Source organism: Nothobranchius furzeri, chromosome 3 (genome assembly GCF_043380555.1).
Source record: "Nothobranchius furzeri strain GRZ-AD chromosome 3, NfurGRZ-RIMD1, whole genome shotgun sequence".
Taxonomy (NCBI): domain Eukaryota; kingdom Metazoa; phylum Chordata; class Actinopteri; order Cyprinodontiformes; family Nothobranchiidae; genus Nothobranchius; species Nothobranchius furzeri.
This window is the reverse complement of record NC_091743.1, coordinates 54,499,346-54,520,292: the sequence shown is the minus strand read 5'-3', so window position 1 is coordinate 54,520,292 and position 20,947 is coordinate 54,499,346. Positions and strand designations below refer to the sequence as shown.

At 38.6% G+C, this 20,947-nt stretch overlaps 1 protein-coding gene across 3 annotated transcripts; it reads right to left on the bottom strand.

Annotated features, from left to right (window-relative positions):
- Positions 1-262: 262 nt before the first annotated feature.
- Positions 263-17,336, bottom strand: stx18 (syntaxin 18). 3 transcript variants are annotated; one of them, XM_015959433.3, is made up of 12 exons: positions 17,123-17,316; positions 14,803-14,890; positions 6,295-6,362; positions 5,102-5,217; positions 4,915-4,992; positions 4,776-4,842; positions 4,594-4,694; positions 3,644-3,735; positions 1,227-1,285; positions 1,078-1,147; positions 901-981; positions 263-810 (listed from the first exon to the last, which is right to left on the bottom strand). In XM_015959433.3, the coding sequence occupies exons 1-12, from the start codon at positions 17,179-17,181 to the stop codon at positions 715-717; spliced, it is 975 nt and encodes a 324-aa protein (XP_015814919.3). In that variant the 5' UTR covers positions 17,182-17,316; the 3' UTR covers positions 263-714. The 3 variants fall into 3 exon arrangements, with proteins under 3 accessions (XP_015814919.3, XP_015814918.3, XP_015814920.3); XM_015959432.3 differs by lacking the exon at positions 14,803-14,890 and having other exon boundaries at positions 17,123-17,336; XM_015959434.3 differs by lacking the exons at positions 6,295-6,362; positions 14,803-14,890.
- Positions 17,337-20,947: the final 3,611 nt, after the last annotated feature.

The following is a 20,947-nucleotide window of genomic DNA, read 5'->3' as shown; positions in this document are numbered from 1 at the left end:
GTCTTTTAACTTGAGCTGTTCCCAAAAAATAAACCTACATTTTTTGAACTATGTAATGATTACCATTAAAGTGCATTTGCTAAATGAAAAATGTCATGATCAACTGAAATAAAATGCTCACATTCCAAATGTCAGATTATTTTTTTTAATAATTTAGAGAAACCGTGTTTTCAGTGCTGCTGAAACAAATACATTAATCAAGGAAAGATTAAATCAGACTAGGGTCAACTTCTTATCTGAGAAAACGACGATATGCAGTGGATTTCTGCAGAACTGAAGTTTATTGAAATCCTAAACTTATAATGTGTTTAGTTTTAGTAGAACTAAAGGGGTGCACAGTTCAGTTCTAATGTACCAGATGCTATAAAACGTAAGTGCTGTAGCATTCAGTAGGATGAAATAATGTCACAGAACAATGAAAGCATCTATCACTTGTTTTCTTGACGGTTTCACAGCTGCAGTCACTCAAACCTTTATCCCTCTTCTAGTGGTAGAAAAAGGTAACTGTCCATCCTCTGGATAAATGGTGGATCTGCACACGGTTCCCCATAAATCTTACATCCACAGAAGTGCACACAAAGATTAAAGCTACCCTGAAAGCAGGGCTGTGGTTTTCCATCCTGGAGAACACAAAGTGTCCAGCGACTACAGCAGTGCGCGTCCGATCTAGGTGTTGTCATGGAGTCTTGATGGGATCACCAAATTCCCCTTGTGTTAACTGTCATACCAGTCCAGGAAGAGAAGAGAGAATGAGCACATGACGAGGAAGAAGAGGATCCAAACTCTGAAGCCAGCATTGTTTTTGATCGCCTTGTAGGAAATATAAAAAACACCAAAATGTCACTTTCTTAAATTTTCAACAGAAGCAAAACATAGATATTCATTCCCTCTAAGCTTTACCTCTCGGATATCCTCGTTGCCTTCTTTGACGTTTTCCGTCGCACCCACAACCAGCTGGTGAATACCATCTATCTCACTCTCCTGTCACAGCAAGGGGAATATAGAAAATATAAAATATCTGAGTACAAGATGTCCAACAAAAAACACAGGAAGTGTGGGGGTGAAACACTTTCTCACTTGTTGCAGGACTTTCTCAGCAAAGATCTCCTGGAGTCGTGAAATCTCCATCACACTTCCTTCAATTTGCCTGGAAAGTTAAAAAAAAGTCAAATAGAATTGATTTTAATGTTCAATTATTTATTAAACTCTTTAAAAAAGGGGCTCACCTGACTTCATCCACCAGGTTGCTCATTTCACTGACTAATCTCTGGTTTTCCTGTTCAAACTAAGTAAAAACACAACACTTGAGTCTGTGGACATGTGATACCTAAAGCACAGATTATGTTAAACAGATTTGACATCATCTGACCAACAAACAGTATGGTATGCCTTTAGCTTTTAAAGTATCAGCTACTTTTTGCCATTTTCAACACTTTATTTGACACAATACACGAGCAATTCTTATGATTAAAGCACACTGAGTCACTAAAATAGCTGTGTATTTATAAGACACATTAAAGGTGCATTACCGTATTTTCCGGACTATAAGCCACTACTTTTTTCCCCACGCTTAGAACCATGCGGCTTATAATGAGGTGCGGCTTTACTGAAGATTTTCCTTCACCTGCCAGGGCGCGCTTTAGCAGAAAGTGAAACAGGTGGAAGTCAAAAGTGGAAATCGAAGAAAGTGCTCATTTTAATTTAGCACATGTAAGCAGGCGGCACGACGAAGAACTTTTTTCAAATCCATACCCCCTCATCATGGTAACTACACGTATGAGTTCATATGATGCCGCATTTAAGCTGAAGGCCATCGATCTGGCAGTAAAGGAGGGAAACAGCGCTGCCGCACGTAAGCTTGGCATGAATGAATCCATGGTTCGGCGCTGGAGACGGCAGCAGGAAGAACTCATTCAAGCCAGCTTCACCCGGGGATGATGACAGCAACACGGACAGCGACACTGACATCGCCACAGAAAAGGTATGTGACGAAGCTCTTCTGAGGCTGTTCAACTCCGACACTGAAGAAGAGGACTTTAATGGCTTTAGTGCGCAAGAGGAAGATGAGAGCAAATGACTTTTTCTGGTAGGCAAGTGTGTTTTATTTACTAACCAGGCATGTTTTGTGTGCAGTTTTTATTTTATTATCATCCAGGGCTTATTAATGCTGTGTCAGCGCTGTTCTTTTCTTCTAAACATGCATGCAAATGACCGGTAATAACGCGTCAGTTCTGTTTTTATTTTATAACTATCCAGAAATATGAATGCTATCAGTGCTGTTTTCTTTTCTAAACTTGCAGGCACGTTCACCCGTGTTTAAAATTTGATTTGTTGAATTAAAACAACAACGAAAAACCTCCGTGTAGCGTCTTTCTGTCTAATTATCTTATGGTGTGGCCGTACATGCGCTGTGCGCCGGAGACCTGCATGTGGCTGCTGCACCGCAGCTTGTATTTGAGTGTGGCGTGTGTAGAAAACCTTTTTGTTGTTGGTGCGGCTTATATTGAGGTGCGCTCTATAGTCCGGAAATTACGGTATGTAAGAATGAAGTAAGAATGACATCCTGTGGTCAAATTTGGTTACTGCAGCCCATTTTCCAAACACACAAGTGACTCATTTCCATCTCTTGAGTTTCCCGCCACGGTTCAGCACCAGAAGATTCTAGATGACAAGCCATTGAGACATACACAATAAGTTGATACGTAGATAAATATTGTTTAATATTTTAATATTGAGTGGTTGATAATTGAAAAGGTAGATTGAAATTTTTAGAGCTAACCATTTGCTTCTAATTCTCCGTTAGGATTGTTAGCTCAATGTTAGCCTCTCGCTTTCTTTACCAGATATTAGCGAGAAAACAAAAAGATACTTTGACCTCTTAGAGGTACAAGTAATAACTTATGGGTCACTCCTGTTTGCTGGCTTCAGTTCTTTAAAGAGCAAGTCACCCCCAAATCAACTTTTTTTGGCTGATAAACTATATAAACGAGTGTCTAATCGTGCTGCAGACACGTGTAGTCAATAATTTGGCACTTCAGTGCATCATAGTTAAAATTTAAATATTCTACCTAAAACTGTCAGTGTTGTGCCGTCGTCGGGTAAAAACTCTGCACTGTATTTGAATTTAAATCTGCCTCCGCTATTGGCTAAGAGGTATGCTATGATGTAAACTGGGACATTATGATGTCACAATGCTGTCGTGAGTCTGTGTGTGTGTGTTTGTTAGCAGCTCCGCCCTCTCGGTCTGCCTGGCAACAGCATTTGTTGCATTTTTCAAACATGAAGTGGGAGTGGAGTTAGACTCTGGTAGGGGGTGACTTGCTCTTTAAACAACTTTGGGGCTTTTTGCCTGCCGGTGTTGAATTACAAATGCTGGAGCTGCAGCGGTAGCTCGGCACAGGCTCTGCAACCTTACGGCCTCACAGATAGTAAACAAAGACTGTGCCTCTCTTCAGCCTTATTAAAAGGAGAAAACCTGACAATCCTCCAGCTACCTGAGAATGAAATCTGTGTCCATGTAACCTTCCTGCCAACATGATTAGGACATTGGACAGTTCTGTGATTATTGCATTGTTGAATTCTTACATATTGCTCCTTTAACCCATTTTTCTAAATTTAATGACCAATATCTGATGTTGCACACCATCTGAATCTCTTCAGGGGAGAGCTCATCCTCCACTCGGCCCTCCTCCCACAGGTTAACAGATCCGCTCTGGACCTCTGACACATTCTTCTCTGCAGAAACAAAGAAATACCAATTTAAAAAAATCATAAAGCAGAAACACCTAGCAACAGAGAGAATTTTTCAATTCTATTTAGCGGATGTGATTTTGGCCAGGTATTTTTGTGTGTGATCTGATTTCTTCCCTGTATCTCAAATATTAGTAAAGTGTGAGTGTGAATCTTGGTGAAACTGTGAAAACAAAACTAACAACTAATGGTGAGCTGAGTAAAGTTCAAGAATCAAATATATTTGTGATTGCAAAAAAGAAAAGGTAAACAAAATTTTGTTATGCATGAAAACAAAAGTTTATTATGTATTTTTTTAATATCTCTTATTCTTATTAGTCATTGTTTCACCAACATTTTTAATTGGGCTTTATTTTACAAAAATAAATGCAAATTAAAGATGGTGGTATTTTAATGGTGTTTTATTTGTTTTAAGGTTTTAAGACAACAGATGGCTGTGGATGTCCGGCGGGTGCTTCTGGAGGCCCTGCCCCCGCCGGAGGATCCACTGCTGGATGGCCTCTCGGAGCCTACGAGCCTGATCCAGCCAAACATGAGAAGAGGAGACGATGGATCCGGAGATGACCCCTGCAGGCAGGCTCAGAGGCCCTTCCCCTTTAGGGAGGGACCTTTTTGTTTTCACCTAGTGTTGCGGTGAGGAGGGTAGTGTTGGTGTCCCTTTGGGCACCATCTTGGGAGCAATTTGGGACATTTCTTTTTTGTAAAATGTAAAAATGTAGCTAAAACCAGCTAATAATATTTCACAGTATAGACACTGCCACCATATGACGGCAGGTTCACTTTTCCTGGAGCTTTAAGAGGAATAAAGTCCAGTTTTCTGAGGGCAAACACACCATGACTCACCAGAACTTTCCTCCTTTACAGTTTTCTCCTCTGTGGGCTCTACTTCTATTGTTTTCTGAGTTTTCTCCACCCTTACTGGGTGCTCTGGCACCAGTTTTGATCTGAAACAAAAAGAAAAAAAGTAACAGAAATCATATGAAGAGTCTCTCAACAAGTTGAAGGTGAGGCCAGAAGATACTCACAGTCTCTTCTTGTCCACCATTCTCTTGACTCTAATGGCTCTCTGCTCCGAGTACAGATTACAAACGTCTGAAATCACAGGTCACTGGTTTAGTGACGAAGCATGAAACAAATGTGAACTTTTACATAACATGACATCACCTCTCAGATACATGTCTATGATGTCCAGCACTGCACCCTTATGCTCCTTCATCTGGGCTGAAGTCACCTGTTTCTCCACTGTGAAGATGCAAATAAAATATTTATTTAATAACGAAGTCCAGATGCTTTAAAACATTAATCGAAAGTCTGGTACTTTCTAGTTTTTACATCTGAAATAAACACACACCTTCAGTGCGTAGCTGCTTGATGGCTTCCGAGCAGGTCCTCATGAAGATCTGAGCATCCTGGTCGATCTGGTCTCGTTCATTTTCCGTCATGCGATTATGATCGGATGAGATGAGACTATGAAACACACAAAAACCATAAAACTTCTCCTCTGCTAACCTGGGTCAGGGTTGCAAAAAAAAAAAAGGACCAAAATATTCAGAAAAGGCCTCACCCTAAACATAATTCAGTTCTAATTGTTTTCTACACACCTGAACATCCTGCATCGCGGTTATGTTAGGATGAGCATTGCATCCTTGTGAGCTGACAGTAACACAGTAAGCAGGTTTAGATTTAAATGAACCTGGATTACACACACAAAGAATCCCCAACAAAGAAAGCAGTGTAAGTAAACATCCCTTAAATAAAATAACATTAAAATATTGAACATGCAAAATAACATAATGCTGATTTTGGAAATATTTGTCTTAACATGAAGTTGTAAAAATTAGGATTCATGTTTTTAAATTTGCAGACTGGTAACAGTAATGTGCCCTAAGATCCAGCAGAGGGCGATGTGATAGTTCCTCTCCCACACTATTATGCAAAGCTGAAGGCCATTTATGTTGCAGTCTTAACCCAAGGTTATTTTTTTTATTAATGTATGATTTCATTTAGTTCAAATCTATTTTCCATCATGAAAAATGTTGGCTTAAGACTTTTTACTTAAAAAAAAACAGAAGAAAGTTGAAAGAAAAGAGCACCTAATGGTTGGAAGTTAAATCCCTGGATTTGTCCAAACACTTCATGCTACAGCACATCAACCACTTTCATCTCTAATATTTCATTAATGTTCTCCACTGAGGATTTATACACAAATCTGACAGAAGCGGGGGGAGCTGATCTGAACTGCCACACCAACAAAACACAGAGAGCCCCTTGAGCAAAGGAAGGCCAGGATTAGTCCCTGGGCGTGATTTGTTCTACACTTGGTTGCAGCTCAATTATTCCAGACAATTAGACTGGAGCCTGCCTCAACAGACCACCCTACATGCCGCTGACCTCGTGCCAGCAGCCATCACATGCAACTCACGCAAAGAGCATTTGATAATAACCTTGACCTCTGACCTTCTCTGTTTTCTTTATAATCCCATGGTCAGTTTAGAAGCGCTCTGTTGCTACTGTTGATGACTCTTACTCTTTGGAGGGACTTACGTTCCAGCACTCACGTAATCTTTTCGATGTTGCAGCAAAAAGTCTTTTAGCTTGGTGATGTTTGTGATCTGTTGAGATAGAGAGAAAATGCATGACTGGATTTTCTTCCTTTCACATCACTGCATCAATTTAAAGCAACACAGAGCTTTTAACACTTTAAGCTGTTGCTTTCAAACTGGTTTCAGTGATTCTTGAGCCAGAAACTTGAGCAAGTTCACACTGGGTAGCATTCTCCTGATCAGAAACTGCACTTAACAGTTTTGTGGTTCGATAGATACACTGGTGGGAGGTCTCTATCTGCTTTACAGCAATAGCTGCTTACTGTGCCGGTAGCTCATATGAAGGCTAGAGGTTAGCTTCTTTAGTTTGCCAACTGTTAAAAATAGCACAGGAAGAAGAACAAGAAGAACTTTTTTATGTTGGCATTGTGGTGGATCCTGGAAGTAAAAGTAAGGGAGTAATGCCTTTGGAGGCAAAGCTAAGAGCTAAAGCCAGAGTGAACATCAGTGCAGCCTAAACGAGCTAAAGGAGGCTATGAAATCATGGACTGATGGTAACCTGGCTTTGATGCAACTGGATTTGTAAGTCATGATTTTTTTTTGTCAAACAGTGTGGATTTTTTTTTATTTTGTGGCTTATTTTAATATTAAATGGCTTGTGTTAGCAATAGCTCGTTGTTAGCGCTAGCTACAGTAAACAGTAAACCTCTTTAAAACAGTAGAAAGGGGAAGCAGGAAACATATTAGGTGTTGCTTTAAAACAGTTCCGCTCTTTCAAACAGGTTTAAGAAATTATATTAACGGTGTAAACAATTTCCTTCCTTCTGCATTCAAACTCAAACATGCTGAATGTGTCCTTTAATGCATACCAGATCTGACGGGTAATCACATTTGGTCAATCTGACATCTATCTGTATTCTCAATATTTACTTAAGACGACGCATAAACTCCCCGACATGAAAAACCCAAACTAACAATTTCCTTGCGGAACAGCTCTAATAAATAAAAGTCTGGACTGCTGCACACGTAGGACTGACAGCGCCATCTCTAAAAGGCTTTAAAATCACAATCTGTTACTATTTATCACACAGAAAATGTCCAGGTTCATGAGTGTGTACAGAGGAACCAGAGGAAACTTGATTCAGTCCAATATTTACTGTTGCAATTTGGTCAAATATTAAAAAAAGCCCAAATTGCTTCCCAGTCCGCGGAGCTGTGCTGGCAGGACACGAGTATGCATGAGTACACACACAGTGGGCTCTGTTGGATCCGGAACACGAAAGATCTCAAGACAAGCCTCGGATTGAAATGTGACACAATGACTTTGACTGTGACAGAGACCACGAAGCGTGGGGGATTATTTGTATGATGTCTTCAGCCTTTTTCGCTCTAACAACCTCAATTATCAAATTGCTTTGGCTGCAAGTAGTAACCTGGCACCTACGTTTAATGCTCTCTAAACATTCATCCATCATGACTCAGTGACTTAATGCAGTTTTATTAAAGCTGATGTCTGAAAAAAGAAGAAAAAAACATTGTTTTAAATAAACAGATGAAACAAATTTGTCTGCTTAGACAGATAACAGAGGGAAAGGGTCAGTTGGGGTGAGCCAACCCTTGTAATAATACTATTAATGCAGGTCAGGAGTTAATTTAGCGCAATAGAGATTAGAGGAGTTCTTATAGTTCTGCCTGAAGGATTTGGAGCTTTTCTAATATATCGTATTTTCCGGACTATAAGTCGCACCAGCCATAAAATGTATAATGAAGAAGGAAAAAAACATATAAGTCGCAGTGGACTATAAGTTGCATTTTGGGGGGGAAATTTTACTTTTCTTACAAAATCTGAGACCAAGCACTTCACATCGCAAGACAAGTACCGGTCACAATAACAGAATAAACAATCAGGGCACAGCAGCGTGCCATGTTCTCCAGCAGAGGATTGCGGTGTTTCAAACCCTCCCAGCGGGCGGGGAGAGCGCCCGCAGCACCCTGTCACAGGCTGCAGCAGGTGATGGCAGTGTTTGAAACCCTCCCAGTGGGGCAGAGGAGCTGAAACCTGGACCAGAGCCGGCCCGCAGCAGCGCGCAATGGTCTCCAGCAGGTGATGGCGGGGCAGAGGAGCTCATTCCTGGTCTGAAGCCGGCCCGCAGCAGCACGGTATACATTATTTGGTATACAAGTTGCTCCAGAGCATAAGTCGCAGGACCAGCCAGACTCTGAAAAAAAGTGCGACTTATAGTCCGGAAAATACGGTAATGGAATGAAAAATAACATTTTAGCAATGACTGACTGCTCCAGCTGAATAGGAGAGTGTGATATAACCTCAGACTAATATCATGTAGGGGTGTATATTGGCAAAAATCTGACGATACCGTATATAACTCACTACACTGGAGACGATACATATATTGTGATACTAAAAGCCAGATGAAATTAGCAATTATAGGGCTGCACAATACATCACAAATGTAACATCCAGATATCAGCATGCGCAATACGCTTATCGCAAAGAAAAAAATAATAATTATGCAACGAATGTTTAGCTTAATGTTTGCTACACATAACGCATTTTCTCACTGAAACAAAAGCATGCCGTTTTTGACAAATCAAATAGAGCCCTTCACTCATTTGGCCAATCGGGTGTTCTCATAGGTTAGATGCCCACCCTCTAGGTGGACGGCACTTAAAATGGATGGCTAGTAAACACATGAGTTAGCTTCGTTCTGCTCTTTCTGCTGATTCTACTTTTCCCAGGATCCACTGATTGCCTTTTCTTGTTAATTCTATTTTTCCCTTTCCTCACATCTTTTAAAAACAATTTTTTGCATTTTTATGATTGTTAGTCATTAAAAAATTTTCTTTGCTTTGACTTTTAGTTGAGTTAAGTGTTAGTTTATTTATTGCAAGTCATATCGTCATCACAATTCTAATCACTTATCGCACATTGCAGGTTTTCCTAATATTGTGCAGCCCTATTAGCAACTCAAGCCAGACGCTTCCAAGACGGATCCAGTGTGATCACGAAATGTCATTGTTCTGTCAGAATGAAGGCTTAAAAGTGCTGCCACCTAGCAGTCAGAGTTTGAATTACACCACAAAAGAAATACAGTAAATGTTTGCAAGTAAATTCTCTATAAGAAATCAATACACATCCTAAATATCGATTCAGTTTCACAACATGAAAAATCACAATATTTCAGAGTATTGTTATTTTCCTTAAATCTCTAATATTGTTTTTCAAGGAAATTTGTAATATTTATGACAAAAAAACTTTAACATGCTTGTGTTGTGATGTCATACATGTATTATAATTTACATTGGTTTTATTGTGAAGGATTCCATACTTAAGAGGTCATTTGGAATTGGAACTAGTTGAATTTTACTTCATTTAACAAAACAACAAAGTATAATGGTTGGCACTGAATGTAATAATTTTTTAAACTGAAGTTGAAACTTTCTTGTTCTTAAAGTATGACAGAAACATTTGTGTTTTGTAAAGTATGCATAACGATGTAAAAATAGATTCTTGTTATAGCTTGTCCTCTCTGTACATCATCCTCAGCAACATTACTTCAACTCTGTCCCAATAACAGCAGGATTATGACTAAAATAACACATTCTTCCCTTTCATTTTTAGCAAATGCCTGTTTCACTCACATGAGTAAGGAGCAAAATTCTAATAAAAATACCATGGCTTCCTAGGACTTTATCTTTTAATCTATTTTTATTTATTTACAAAATTTTAGGAGGATGAGAACCACCATTTCGTTTTTAAATATATGATTTATGCTTTATTTAATGCATGCTTTCTGCTAGTCACTAGCACCTGGAATAAGCTAACTTTTACACACAGTGTAATAATTTCCCAAGTAGCTGCTGCACCTTGTTGACCAGCAGGCAGTGCTAAATCCTCAGTGGAAGAACTTGCAAAATCAGACCGCAAACATGAGCGCAGAAAGTGTGCATGTGCGTATTGTGTGTATATTGGGTAGTGCTGGGCCTGCTGCTCTGGGGTTTGAGCCGTCTCCAGTGTGTGTGTGTGTGTGTGTGTGTGTGTGTGTGTATACATTGGAGCTCAGATTCCCAGCACAACCTCAAGGGTTTGCAGGGGGTCAGTGGGATCAATTGCTCTTGTAACTTAAGACCTTAAAGAGCAAGTAATTCCTCAACAATGAGGAAGGGGGTGGCCTTGTGCATGTGGCTAACCATAAATGTGTGCACCTAAGTGTGTGTGTGTGTGTTTATGAACAGCCGCTGTAGGTGGGTGTGAGCAGAGCTTGCAGCGGAGGCAGGAGGAGACAGTCTGCCGGGCTATATCTAATCTCGTCATCATCAAAGACCCCCACTTTAACTCCTCACTTTCTCCTTCCCCCTGCAGCCCCGAGTGAGCCCAAACAAACCATCAGGAGGGATTATTATGAGGAAGAAAAGGGAAAAGGCTTAGCCAGCAGATTTCTAAAGAGTCTGGATGGCTCTTTGTTTGGGTAAATCCAGGTAAATGACAGAATTGGATGATGACTGCATTGCTTCGGTATAAGACCCTGCCTGTGCGTCCTGACCGTGGGCTATCCACACTGACGCCATGCTTAAATACACTGGCCTGAGTTGCAGGACTGTGCAACATGTTGACTTTATTATCATGCTTATTTGTGACTCACTAAACAACTGCATTTGTCATCTCATGTCTATTAGGCTAGAAGCCTTCAGCCAGTTCAAACACAAAGAATTAAAAAAAACAATCTATTTAAGAATATTCATCCATGGCATTCTGATTCGTGTGAACACAACAGAATGGAGGTAGACCCTACCTTTATGTTTAATTAGCCTTGATGAATACAAACTGGAAAAAGCTCCAAATCCAGCATCGCACCGGGCTGCAATGGTTGGTAATAATTTGGATACATTTTCAAGGTGAACTGAACAGAACTGGTATGTTAGGTCAAGGTTAAGCTATAATAAGTTGTTTCACCATTGCAGTTCAGTAATAAAAATGATTACTTGAGCTACAATTTGTTTAACGACCACTTCGCTAAGTGGAGAGTTGTAGAATATACGTTAAAGTCCCATTAGTCATCATCACACCCTGATCTCACTCATACCACTAGGCCACTGAGCAGGTTACAGTCACATGCAATGACTGAATATTTCAAATCAAATCAAACTTTATTGATAAAGCACTTTTCCTACAAGGAATGCAACTTTAAGTGCTTTACAGATTAACATTACTCTGCATAACCCTCATTCCCATCCCTCCCACACCAATTTAAAAGCATTTGCACAGTCGTACCATAAGCCCCCTCCCCACCCAGGCACTGCCCGGAGAGCACCCAGGCAGCAACAATCGACAACCGCCCCCGAGGCACAGGGCCCCATGGAGGAAACGCTGGAAGAAAGATTAATATAAGATGAAATATAAAAATAACAAGAGTTAATATAATAGTAAAAGTAAGTAAATAAATAATAAATAAAATTCTAATAAATATTAAAATAATATGGATGTAAACTAAAACTGTGACACAATGTCATCAACTAAAATATGTAAAGCAAGTAATCAAACTATAATAAATAATAATCAGTTAAAAGCTAAGCTAAATGGGTCTTGAGCCTGCTCAAACATGAATGTTCTCTGCGGCCCTGAGGTTCTCCGGAAGACTGAGGGCCATAATACTGAAAAGACGCCTCGCCATGAGTAACCAGGAGACAGGTGCCAGATGAGTGCAGAGGCCACGAAAGTCCATGTGGTAAAAGCAGTTCTGAGAGATAAAGTTAAAGTCCCATTAATTCATCCCACACTGGTGAAATATTCTCCACATTTGATCAATCCCCGTGGGGAGCGGTGAGAAGAAGAAGAAGAAAAGATCTCGAGCTGCAGCTGTGCTCGTGAACCATTTGGTGGTTTAACTCCCCAATCCAACACCTTAAAGCTGAGCGTCAAGCAGGGAGATGTTGGGTCCCATTGTTAACCAAGGTCTTTGGTATGACCGGACCAGGTCTTGAACCCCGGTCTCCCGGTCCCAGGGCGGACACTCTACCACTAGGCCACTGAGAAGGTCATAAAGACACTTAAAAACAATTAAAAGAACCTTGAAATCTTAAAACTGATCCTGAAATATACGGGAAGCCATTGCAATGAATATAAGACTGGTGTAATGTGCTCCCACCTCCTGGTCTTCATCAGGATATGTGCTGCTGAATTTTATAAAAGCTGTAAACCTGAGATGCACTTTTCATTTTGATAGAACATCTGTACATTCTGAATGTTCACATTTCCTGCAACAAGACAGTGACCCCTCCTTTCCACCAGCTTGGGGACCGGATGCAAAGGCCTGGCAGGCTGGATGTGGTTCACTGCTGTGCAGCAATGCTAATAATAAAGCCTAATTTATACTTCTCCATCAGCTCCACAAGGGAGAGACACGCACGGACAAAGACATTTTGCTCTGGACTTCTTCGTCTCCTGGGGAGTGTTGCAAAGCAATTCCCCACCAGGGCAACAGAGGGCGTAGTACTGTTCTGGGGTATCCTGTCATGTATTCGGTCCAAGATGGTGCATTTGTTATTGTGTTTATGTTGTGTTTTTTGTATTTAAGAGACTTTTTAACACAAACAAATTTGTCTCTCATTCTCCTCCACCTCTTCATGCGCTCGCCACCTCTAAACCCACGTTTCCTGTCATTTCCATCCACAAATAAAATGCTTGCTGCTTATTTTTTCAACCTTCCAGTCATGGGTGAATAAAACGTTCATAATTTAGAGGTATTCTTCAAACTGCTCTGTATCTGCTGCTAGATATCTTTGGCTCTCTTTATGAAGAAGAAGAAGAAGAAGAAGCAGACGGTCTTTTATATAGTGCCTCTCAAGATAAAAATTGCGAGGAGCATCAAAAAAAAGTATAAAAAGATTTTAAAATGATTAAAATATGTTTAAAAGGAGAAAATAACAAAAAATATGTCAGGAAAGGGAGAGAGAAAATGAACAAGAAAGAGGGAATTCAATGGATCCTGGAAAAGGTGGAATAAGACTAAGGAGAGGGTGGTGACAAAGGTCACGCAAAAACCAGCTTGAACAGATGAGTTTTCAGCTGCTTTTTTAAAGGAGACCTCTGAGTCCACTGATCTCAGGCTCAGGGACTCAAGAACATGCAAACATAAATTTTGTTCTTAAAATTGAATCCCTGCTTTATGAAAATCTCCTTAAATTCAAATATTTTAATTTCCGGAACATTGTTATTTTGTAATGAGCTGATTTCGTTAATTCAAACAAAACATGATATGTTTAAATATTCTGGAGCTAGAAACATAATTGAAATAAACGTTAAGCAGATGAATAAAAATCCAACTAAATGCTTTGAAAATCCACAAGCGTGCAGAGTTTTCCCAGGGAAGAGGACTTCTAATAACACAACATAGTTTTAAGAGCTGGCTGATGGCCACACTTTTCAGGCTTTCAAAGAAAACACTGTGAGAAGGAGCAGATTTCGGAATATCAATAATGATGGCACAATGGGGAGCCAAGCACTATTTTCTACACCCAGTTTAACAATTTCAGAGTGACCTCTTCCATTTAAAGTTGAGAAGGGCAGCATGCTGTGGGGAGTGATGAGGTGAGCTGTGAAATGGAGATCACAGCGGTCAAAACCAGCCCCTATGAAGTAAAAGATTCCCCCGTCCAAACCCCATGCTGCAAACACTGGCTCTCTTATTAGCCAATCAAAACCCTTTTTCTTTCTTAAATCGCTTTGAAAGAAGCTACATTTCCCTTCTCGCTATGCAGATTTAGTTGGGAGGGGGAGAGGGGAATCTCAAAAGACCAGTGTGTATTTGTCAACTTTGATGTTTTCTTTCTATTTTTGTAAAGCTTCAATGGAAACTTGGGAAGGAAAGTAAGTGGGAGAGTTATGCATGTCTTGAAGGGCACCCACATCTGTTGTGCATTAGGTGCTGACCGTCAACATTGTTACTGGGGACCTAATTTAATATTTTCTCTGTTTTGATCTTCCACCTTTAATCACTGGCTCTTGGGAGGATCGGCTTTCCTCAAAAATTGTTTGAGAGCCGAAAGAAAATGTTATTGTAGCATGTTTATGGAATCATACATGGGAAGAGGCGACTTGGGCAAAAAGGAGGAAAAAAATGCTGCATATGTCAGGCTGTACACAGAAGAATGAATAGTAGATTTGGGGAGATGTGGATGAAAACCGCGACATAACTTTGAGCAGTCAGGATATTCCAGATGCGCAATTTCAATTTCTACATAAACCTTTTTCTGAGATGATATCTGCAGCAGAGGAGACAGCAGGAGGAGAAGGGGCGAAGCATGAGGCAGGAACCACAGGAGTTTGGGTTTCCTTGGAATCAGCAGCAGTGCTTTTATTAAACCGCCATTTCCAATATCAATGGAACAGAACATAACAAAAACCTGGTTGAGCAGAAGTAAGAGCCACTAGGCTCAAGTTTGCTTCAGGCTGATGGTTGGAGCCATCGGGCACCACTTAGAGCCCTCTTACCCCATGGGGAACATAAAGTGCTTCTTCAAGTTGCCTTTGAAGACGTCTCTGTTCATGATATACAGGCACATTCTTTCCAGATCCGATGCTTCAGCACAATTTAGGAAAGAAAAAGGACAACAAATTGAAGTTTATTTAAATTAATACTAATAACTTTATTTCTGTATTTACATAATTTTCTTAATTTATCTACCAAAAACCATCACATGTTCAGGAAGTACATTGATAACAAACATGTTTATATTACGATTAAATTCTATAATTGTCGCTAGTACATCCTCAATTTGTGGCTGAATTAAATGATGCACATTCCTGTGACAGGGCAGATGGCTGGTAGCCTGGCCTGCCAGATTCATCCTCTGTTTAACTCTACACAGAGAACTACTCTGGTTACTCACAGGCAGAGAGGCACATGAGGGGGGCAGGTTTTCAAACTTTATAAAATTAGAAAATTTTAATAGCAACACCCAAAAGTGTTGCTCAGCTTGAAGTTACACATCTCTATCTTCTGGTGTAAAGCAAAAACTTCATAACGGATTATATTTGCAGCTGTGGCTTCTAAAATGCAGCAATAATGCGACTTTGGTGCTTAAAGGGTTAATTCTACCAGTATTCTCAGCAGGCCTTTCAGTTATAAGCCTGTACATTTACAATTTATTATTTTTATTTATTAATAATTTATTATTATTTATGAGTGGGTTCAAGTGAAACGTTTTATTTTGAGTTTTATTTTATATGGTGCTTTGTTATTATGTTGGTGCTAATTTTTTTTTATATTTTTTAAATAATTGATTTATTGCAATGCCTTGATTTTAGTGAGGTTTGCACACATTGAAGCAATAAATTCAAAGCAATAAAATAAAATAAAATAAAATAATATATATATATATATATATATTTCACTTGACTCCGGGGTCTACTGTCAAGCTCCAGTCTAAAAGCTGATGATAGTTTGATGCTTTGCAAAGTCATTATTGAAAAGAAAAAAGTGTAAAGACATCTCATTGGTAATGCAATTCAAGTTTTTGGCTCTTGTGTATTCAAAGCAATTAATAGTTTCAATGTGTTTGTTTCAGCTTTGGCACTGTCTTATGAAAATTAATTCTTATCAGTGTAGGAGATGTGTTTCCCACATAAATAGCTGATGAAGGACTATATTATTTTCATGATGTAAAACACTGCAGACAGAGTCATGGACCATTTTCTTACTTATTTTGTGTAATAAATTACATATTTTATTACATAAAATAGGCCCCCTCTTGTGTAGCGGAGATAAAATGGATACATTTTAATTTCATATGTGAGGCATTTTTATTTTTCTTCTCACACTGAACACCTATGTGTAAAACTTAATTTTTAAAAATGGAGATATTTTTGATGTAGTGATTTACATCAAATTGTTAAGTATCTTAATATTGTACTGATTTTTCTGTTGAACTTGTCAATATCTAGTACACACACACACACACACACACACACACACACACACACACGATTTTATTTGTTGAAGTTATTAATTTCCTATAAAATGAATCATTTTAGGAGAAAATATGGTTAAGTCAGAAAACATGGAATATAGAAAATAAACAGAGAATAGAAGCGTTTTGAAAAAAGTAAAATAGATTGGGTCCTACGGATCAGAGCACATCCTAGATTGTGAATTACATCTAAGGACTGAGGAAGATGCTGGTTTTTTTACACTCATCAAACCTACAGATGACTGATTAGAAAGGTTGATAAAAGTTACTCAATTTAGAAAAAATCTATATTAGGTTTAAGAGTACCTTTGATTGAAGTTGGTTTTAAAAAGCAAGTTAATTGAATATGGCAAGTTAAACACTCTGATTTGAAGATGATCACGAGTAAAATGTATCTCAGAGTCACTAAATCATATTAAATATTCATGCTATCTTGTTTAATTACTGTTCTTGAGATTTGTATTACAGCTATAACTTATTTAGGCCACTTCTTTTTTTTAAATTTTCACTTTAAAATGTAACATATTTTATTGAATTGGCCAAAATGCAAAACAAACTTGAACGAATACCTATATTATGTGCATTTTAAAACGTTTCAACTGGCTTTATTCAGGATAAATATGAATGTAGCATTAGCTGCCAACTGTACAGATACCTATTATAAAAGTTTCCGGGTGAAAAGTTTACCCTCTGCTTTAAATAAGAGGCGCTTGCTGCCTCTCAGAGTCTAGTAAAAGAATTCTAGTCGTTAGTAAATTTTGTTTTAAGAAGCCATACAACGATTATCAGGATCATATGGAGGCTGTCAGAGCTAGTTTCGCTAGCTGCGGTAAAACACTCACCACTTCTTTAGCTCGCGGTGAGAAGCCGCCCTTCGGTTTGCTTTTCTTAAAAATCTCATCTTTTGTAGACTCAAAGCCCACTCCTATAGCCTTGTTCCTGGTTTTGACTGTCTTCACGCTCGCTTTGAAAAGTAAAGTTATATCCACTGCCATGCTTCTCTGTGTGCAGCTGCACCACGACACGGTAAACAAACTGACACGTCACCGAACATGATGTCATTCTCCTGCGACGCTACAGGTTTTCCCTGAGCTGGAGAAGAGAGCTTTAGAATTTAGGTTTGGACTGTTTCAGCAAATGAAAAAGATTTTGCTTCTTTATAATAATCACATACGGTGAGCCTTCCACCTTATATTGTTTAATTGATGTTTGTTTTTTAAGGGAATAGTTTTTATAATTGAGAAAAACCCTTAAAATTAACAATTTAAGGTTAAAAAGTATTAAGAGAAAGTCTTTTTAAATCATGGTCATTTTGAATATTATCCTGTATATTTTAAATGTTATACTGTTTCTCTATTTATCAATTTCATTACATATAATAAATGTTTCAATACCAGGCTTTTGCAGAATTTAATAATGCATTTTTATAGCATGCTGTTGAAAAAAAGTGTATGGGGAGGAAAATTATCAGAAGGTGTGCCTGGTGAATGAGGGTCAGGAAAAGCTGATAGAATTAACTTGTTTTTGTGTGTTTCCTCGAGGAATAACCCTGCAGTCTGTTAAAGGGATGTCTAACGAGACCTGAACAGGACTGTCTTCTTCTTGCGCCGCTAATGCAGAATTCATATTGAACTCTGAGCCCATTACTATATTTTTACAAGAACTAATATGACATTTTTTCTCAAAAGAAGGATTTTCTGCTGAACAATTCGTGACTCCAACAGTTGTTTCCGTTATGAACCTGTCAGCAGGACTCTTTAGTCTCTGAACTGATGGAAATTCAACAACACGGGTGACAGAATTTAATATGGATATCCTGAACTTACTAATAAAACTGTGGAAGAGGATTAGGGCAACTGAAAAGAAAGAGAAATCTGACTTTTTTCTCAGATTTATGACTTTTTCCCCCTCAGAATTGTCAAAGTTGGAAATGTGAGAATAAAAAACTTTAAATTCTAAGACAAAAGCTAGAATAGTCTTTTTTTCATTTTTTTCTTTTCAGTGGCCTTAACCCTCTTCCGTATTAATCAGAATGTGATCGGTTTAATCAATTTCCCTCTGGGATTAATAAAGTATGTTTGAATTGAATTGGATAGATAGTGAGAAATTACTGCAATATAATTGCAGTATTATTGTAAAAAATGTAATACATTTTATACATGTTAATATTTACAGTTGTGATTAAAATAAAAATGATCACACAGTAGAGGAAAATAATCACACAAAACCAAGCTGTGATGGAACACATTAATCCAGATCTATCAATTTTCATCCGCTCATCCAGGGTTGGGTCAGGGGGGCAGCAGCCTAAGCAGAGATGCCCAGATTTTCCTTTCCCCAGCCACTTGAGCCAGATCCTCCATGGGATTCCCAAGGCATTCCCTGGCCAGCTGAGAGACATGGTCTCACCAGCGTGTCTTAGGTCTTTGCTTGGGTCTCCTTCCGGTTGGATGTGCCCAGAAACCCTCACCAGGGAGGCGTCCAGGAGGAATCAGATGTCCGAGCTGAGCCACCTCAACTGGCTCCTCTTGAATCCAGATCCAATAGAAGTTTCAACAGATGTCACTAAATCACTCACAGCAGAAGTTATTGATCCTTCAGTTGCTACCTTCACTGGTTCAGAAGAACATATGAAACACTCTGCACAACACTGCAGGAACAAATGGATTTGGAAATGTTTGTTCTAAGACGGCAAGTTGCAATTTTCCAGCTTCAGCAGGAGTATTACACTCTTAAAATTAGGCTGACGAAGAAACAAATGGCAGAATCTTTCCAAAAGGGCTAATACTTTGTCCTTTTGTGTCAAATAGTTGTTGTATTTTTCAACAACTGATTTAACCTTTGTATGACACATATGTGTGTGTGTGTAAAATCTGCCAATGTAAGCAAAGCTAAACATCTATTCGGTAGACAACATTTCTGCAATATTTCTCATAAATTTGTTTATTTTTAAGAGGCTTGTGTTGGTACCGGGATTTAAGCAGAGTGTTGAATAAAAGCCTGTTATTTGCTCTGTGGTTTGCTCATTTCCTTAGAAAATCTTGTGCCAGTCTGCATTACAGCTGAGTGCTGCGACCGTCTCTGTTTTCATGCTCTTTCAGCATTACTAATGCCCTTTTTTCAGACTCTCTTAGCTTTGAGTTTCAAAGAAAGCTGCTTTTAAGTACTGAGGTTAGGAAACACATTAAAGACTGATTGCTTTTATGACACAGAATGTGTGGCGAATAAATGAGTGCACTGGATTTTATACCAAATATTTTTTTGCTGATACTCATAAATGGACTTCTTCACAAGCCTGTGCTTTCTTGGTTGAACAACTGTTTATTTTTGTTTTATTTAGTAGAACAGCTTGATGTCCATCGTGCATAAAAGCCAAGACTTGTCTTGATACTATTACAAAGTTTCTAAATAGTGAAATAATTCATCACCACATCATTCAAATATTAGATGGTCTTTCATCAAGAAAATTGAATCTCGCTCTTTTAAAAACACATTTGTGTTAAAGAATTTTATATTAATGTTTTGGCTTCAATATAAGATTACAAATTTTATAAACTTTTTTCCACACGGTTTCCAATATTTTTCTTCACTTTTTGACTGAAAAGCTCTATTTTAGCTGTCTTTAGAGCATTTTGTTCCAAAAACACACCCAGTCAGCTCTGATTTGTCAAATCAAATAAAAGTTTATTTCTATAGCATTTTAAAACAACAACCTATTGACCAAAGTGCGTAACAGAGATTAAAATCACATCATAAGAGAGCATAAAGAACATTAAACTGGCTAGGAAGCAGCAGGAAATAACAAGTGGCGTTAGTAGTCGAGCAAATGATAAAAAGGAACATTCGAGAATAAATATAGAAAAGAAGGAATATAGAAACTGACATAGAAAAATAGATTTACAGGGACAGTGTCACACTCTAAAAAACAAGAAATAAAAGTATGTCTTTAAAAGTGATTTAAAAGCAGTCAGCTCCGAGCTAGTACTAGCACACTGTTCCAAAGTGTTGACAAACACTTCCTTTGTTTGCCAGAATGCGAGCAGGAGCATTACGGACTGCCTGAGTGTCAAAATATAAGAGTACACATAACATGCATGTTTAAAGAGCAAGTCACCCCCAAATCACTTTTTTTTTTGCTGATAAACTATATAAAGGAGTGTCTAATCATGCTACAGACACGTGTAGTCAATAATTTGGCAGTTCAGTGCATCTTGGTTAAAATTCAAATATTCTGCCTAAAACTGACAGTGTTGCGTCGTCGTTAGGGAAAAATTCTGCACTGTATTTGAATTTAAATCTGCCACCGCTATTGGCTAAGAGGTATGCTATGATGTCATCTGGTATATTATGATGTCATAACGCCATTGTGAGCCTTTGTGTGTGTGTGTATTTGTTAGCGGCTCCGCCCTCTCTGTCTGCCAAGCAACAGCATTTGTTGCATTTTTCAAACATGAAGTGGGAGTGAAATAAGTCTATTGTAGGGGGTGACTTGCTCTTTAAGTAGTGCCAAACCAGCCATTAAGTAAATGTATGTGATATAATTAACCTAAAACGTTGTAATTAACATGTAATATACTATGTAATAGCTCTAAACCACTCCTAATTTTGTTACATTGCTTCTAAGGTACCAAATTTTTGACACATCTTTTATAGTGTTCTTGATCAAT

Excerpts from the sequence above, each read along its gene's own strand:
- stx18 (XM_015959432.3), bottom strand. The coding sequence starts at position 17,275 with ATGGCAGTGGATATAACTTTACTTTTCAAAGCGAGCGTGAAGACAGTC. Across the intron at positions 4,695-4,775 it reads ATGGTGGACAAGAAGAGACT|ATCAAAACTGGTGCCAGAGC; the intron begins GTGAGTATCTTC and ends TTTTTGTTTCAG. Across the intron at positions 811-900 it reads GCAACGAGGATATCCGAGAG|GCGATCAAAAACAATGCTGG; the intron begins GTAAAGCTTAGA and ends ATTTCCTACAAG.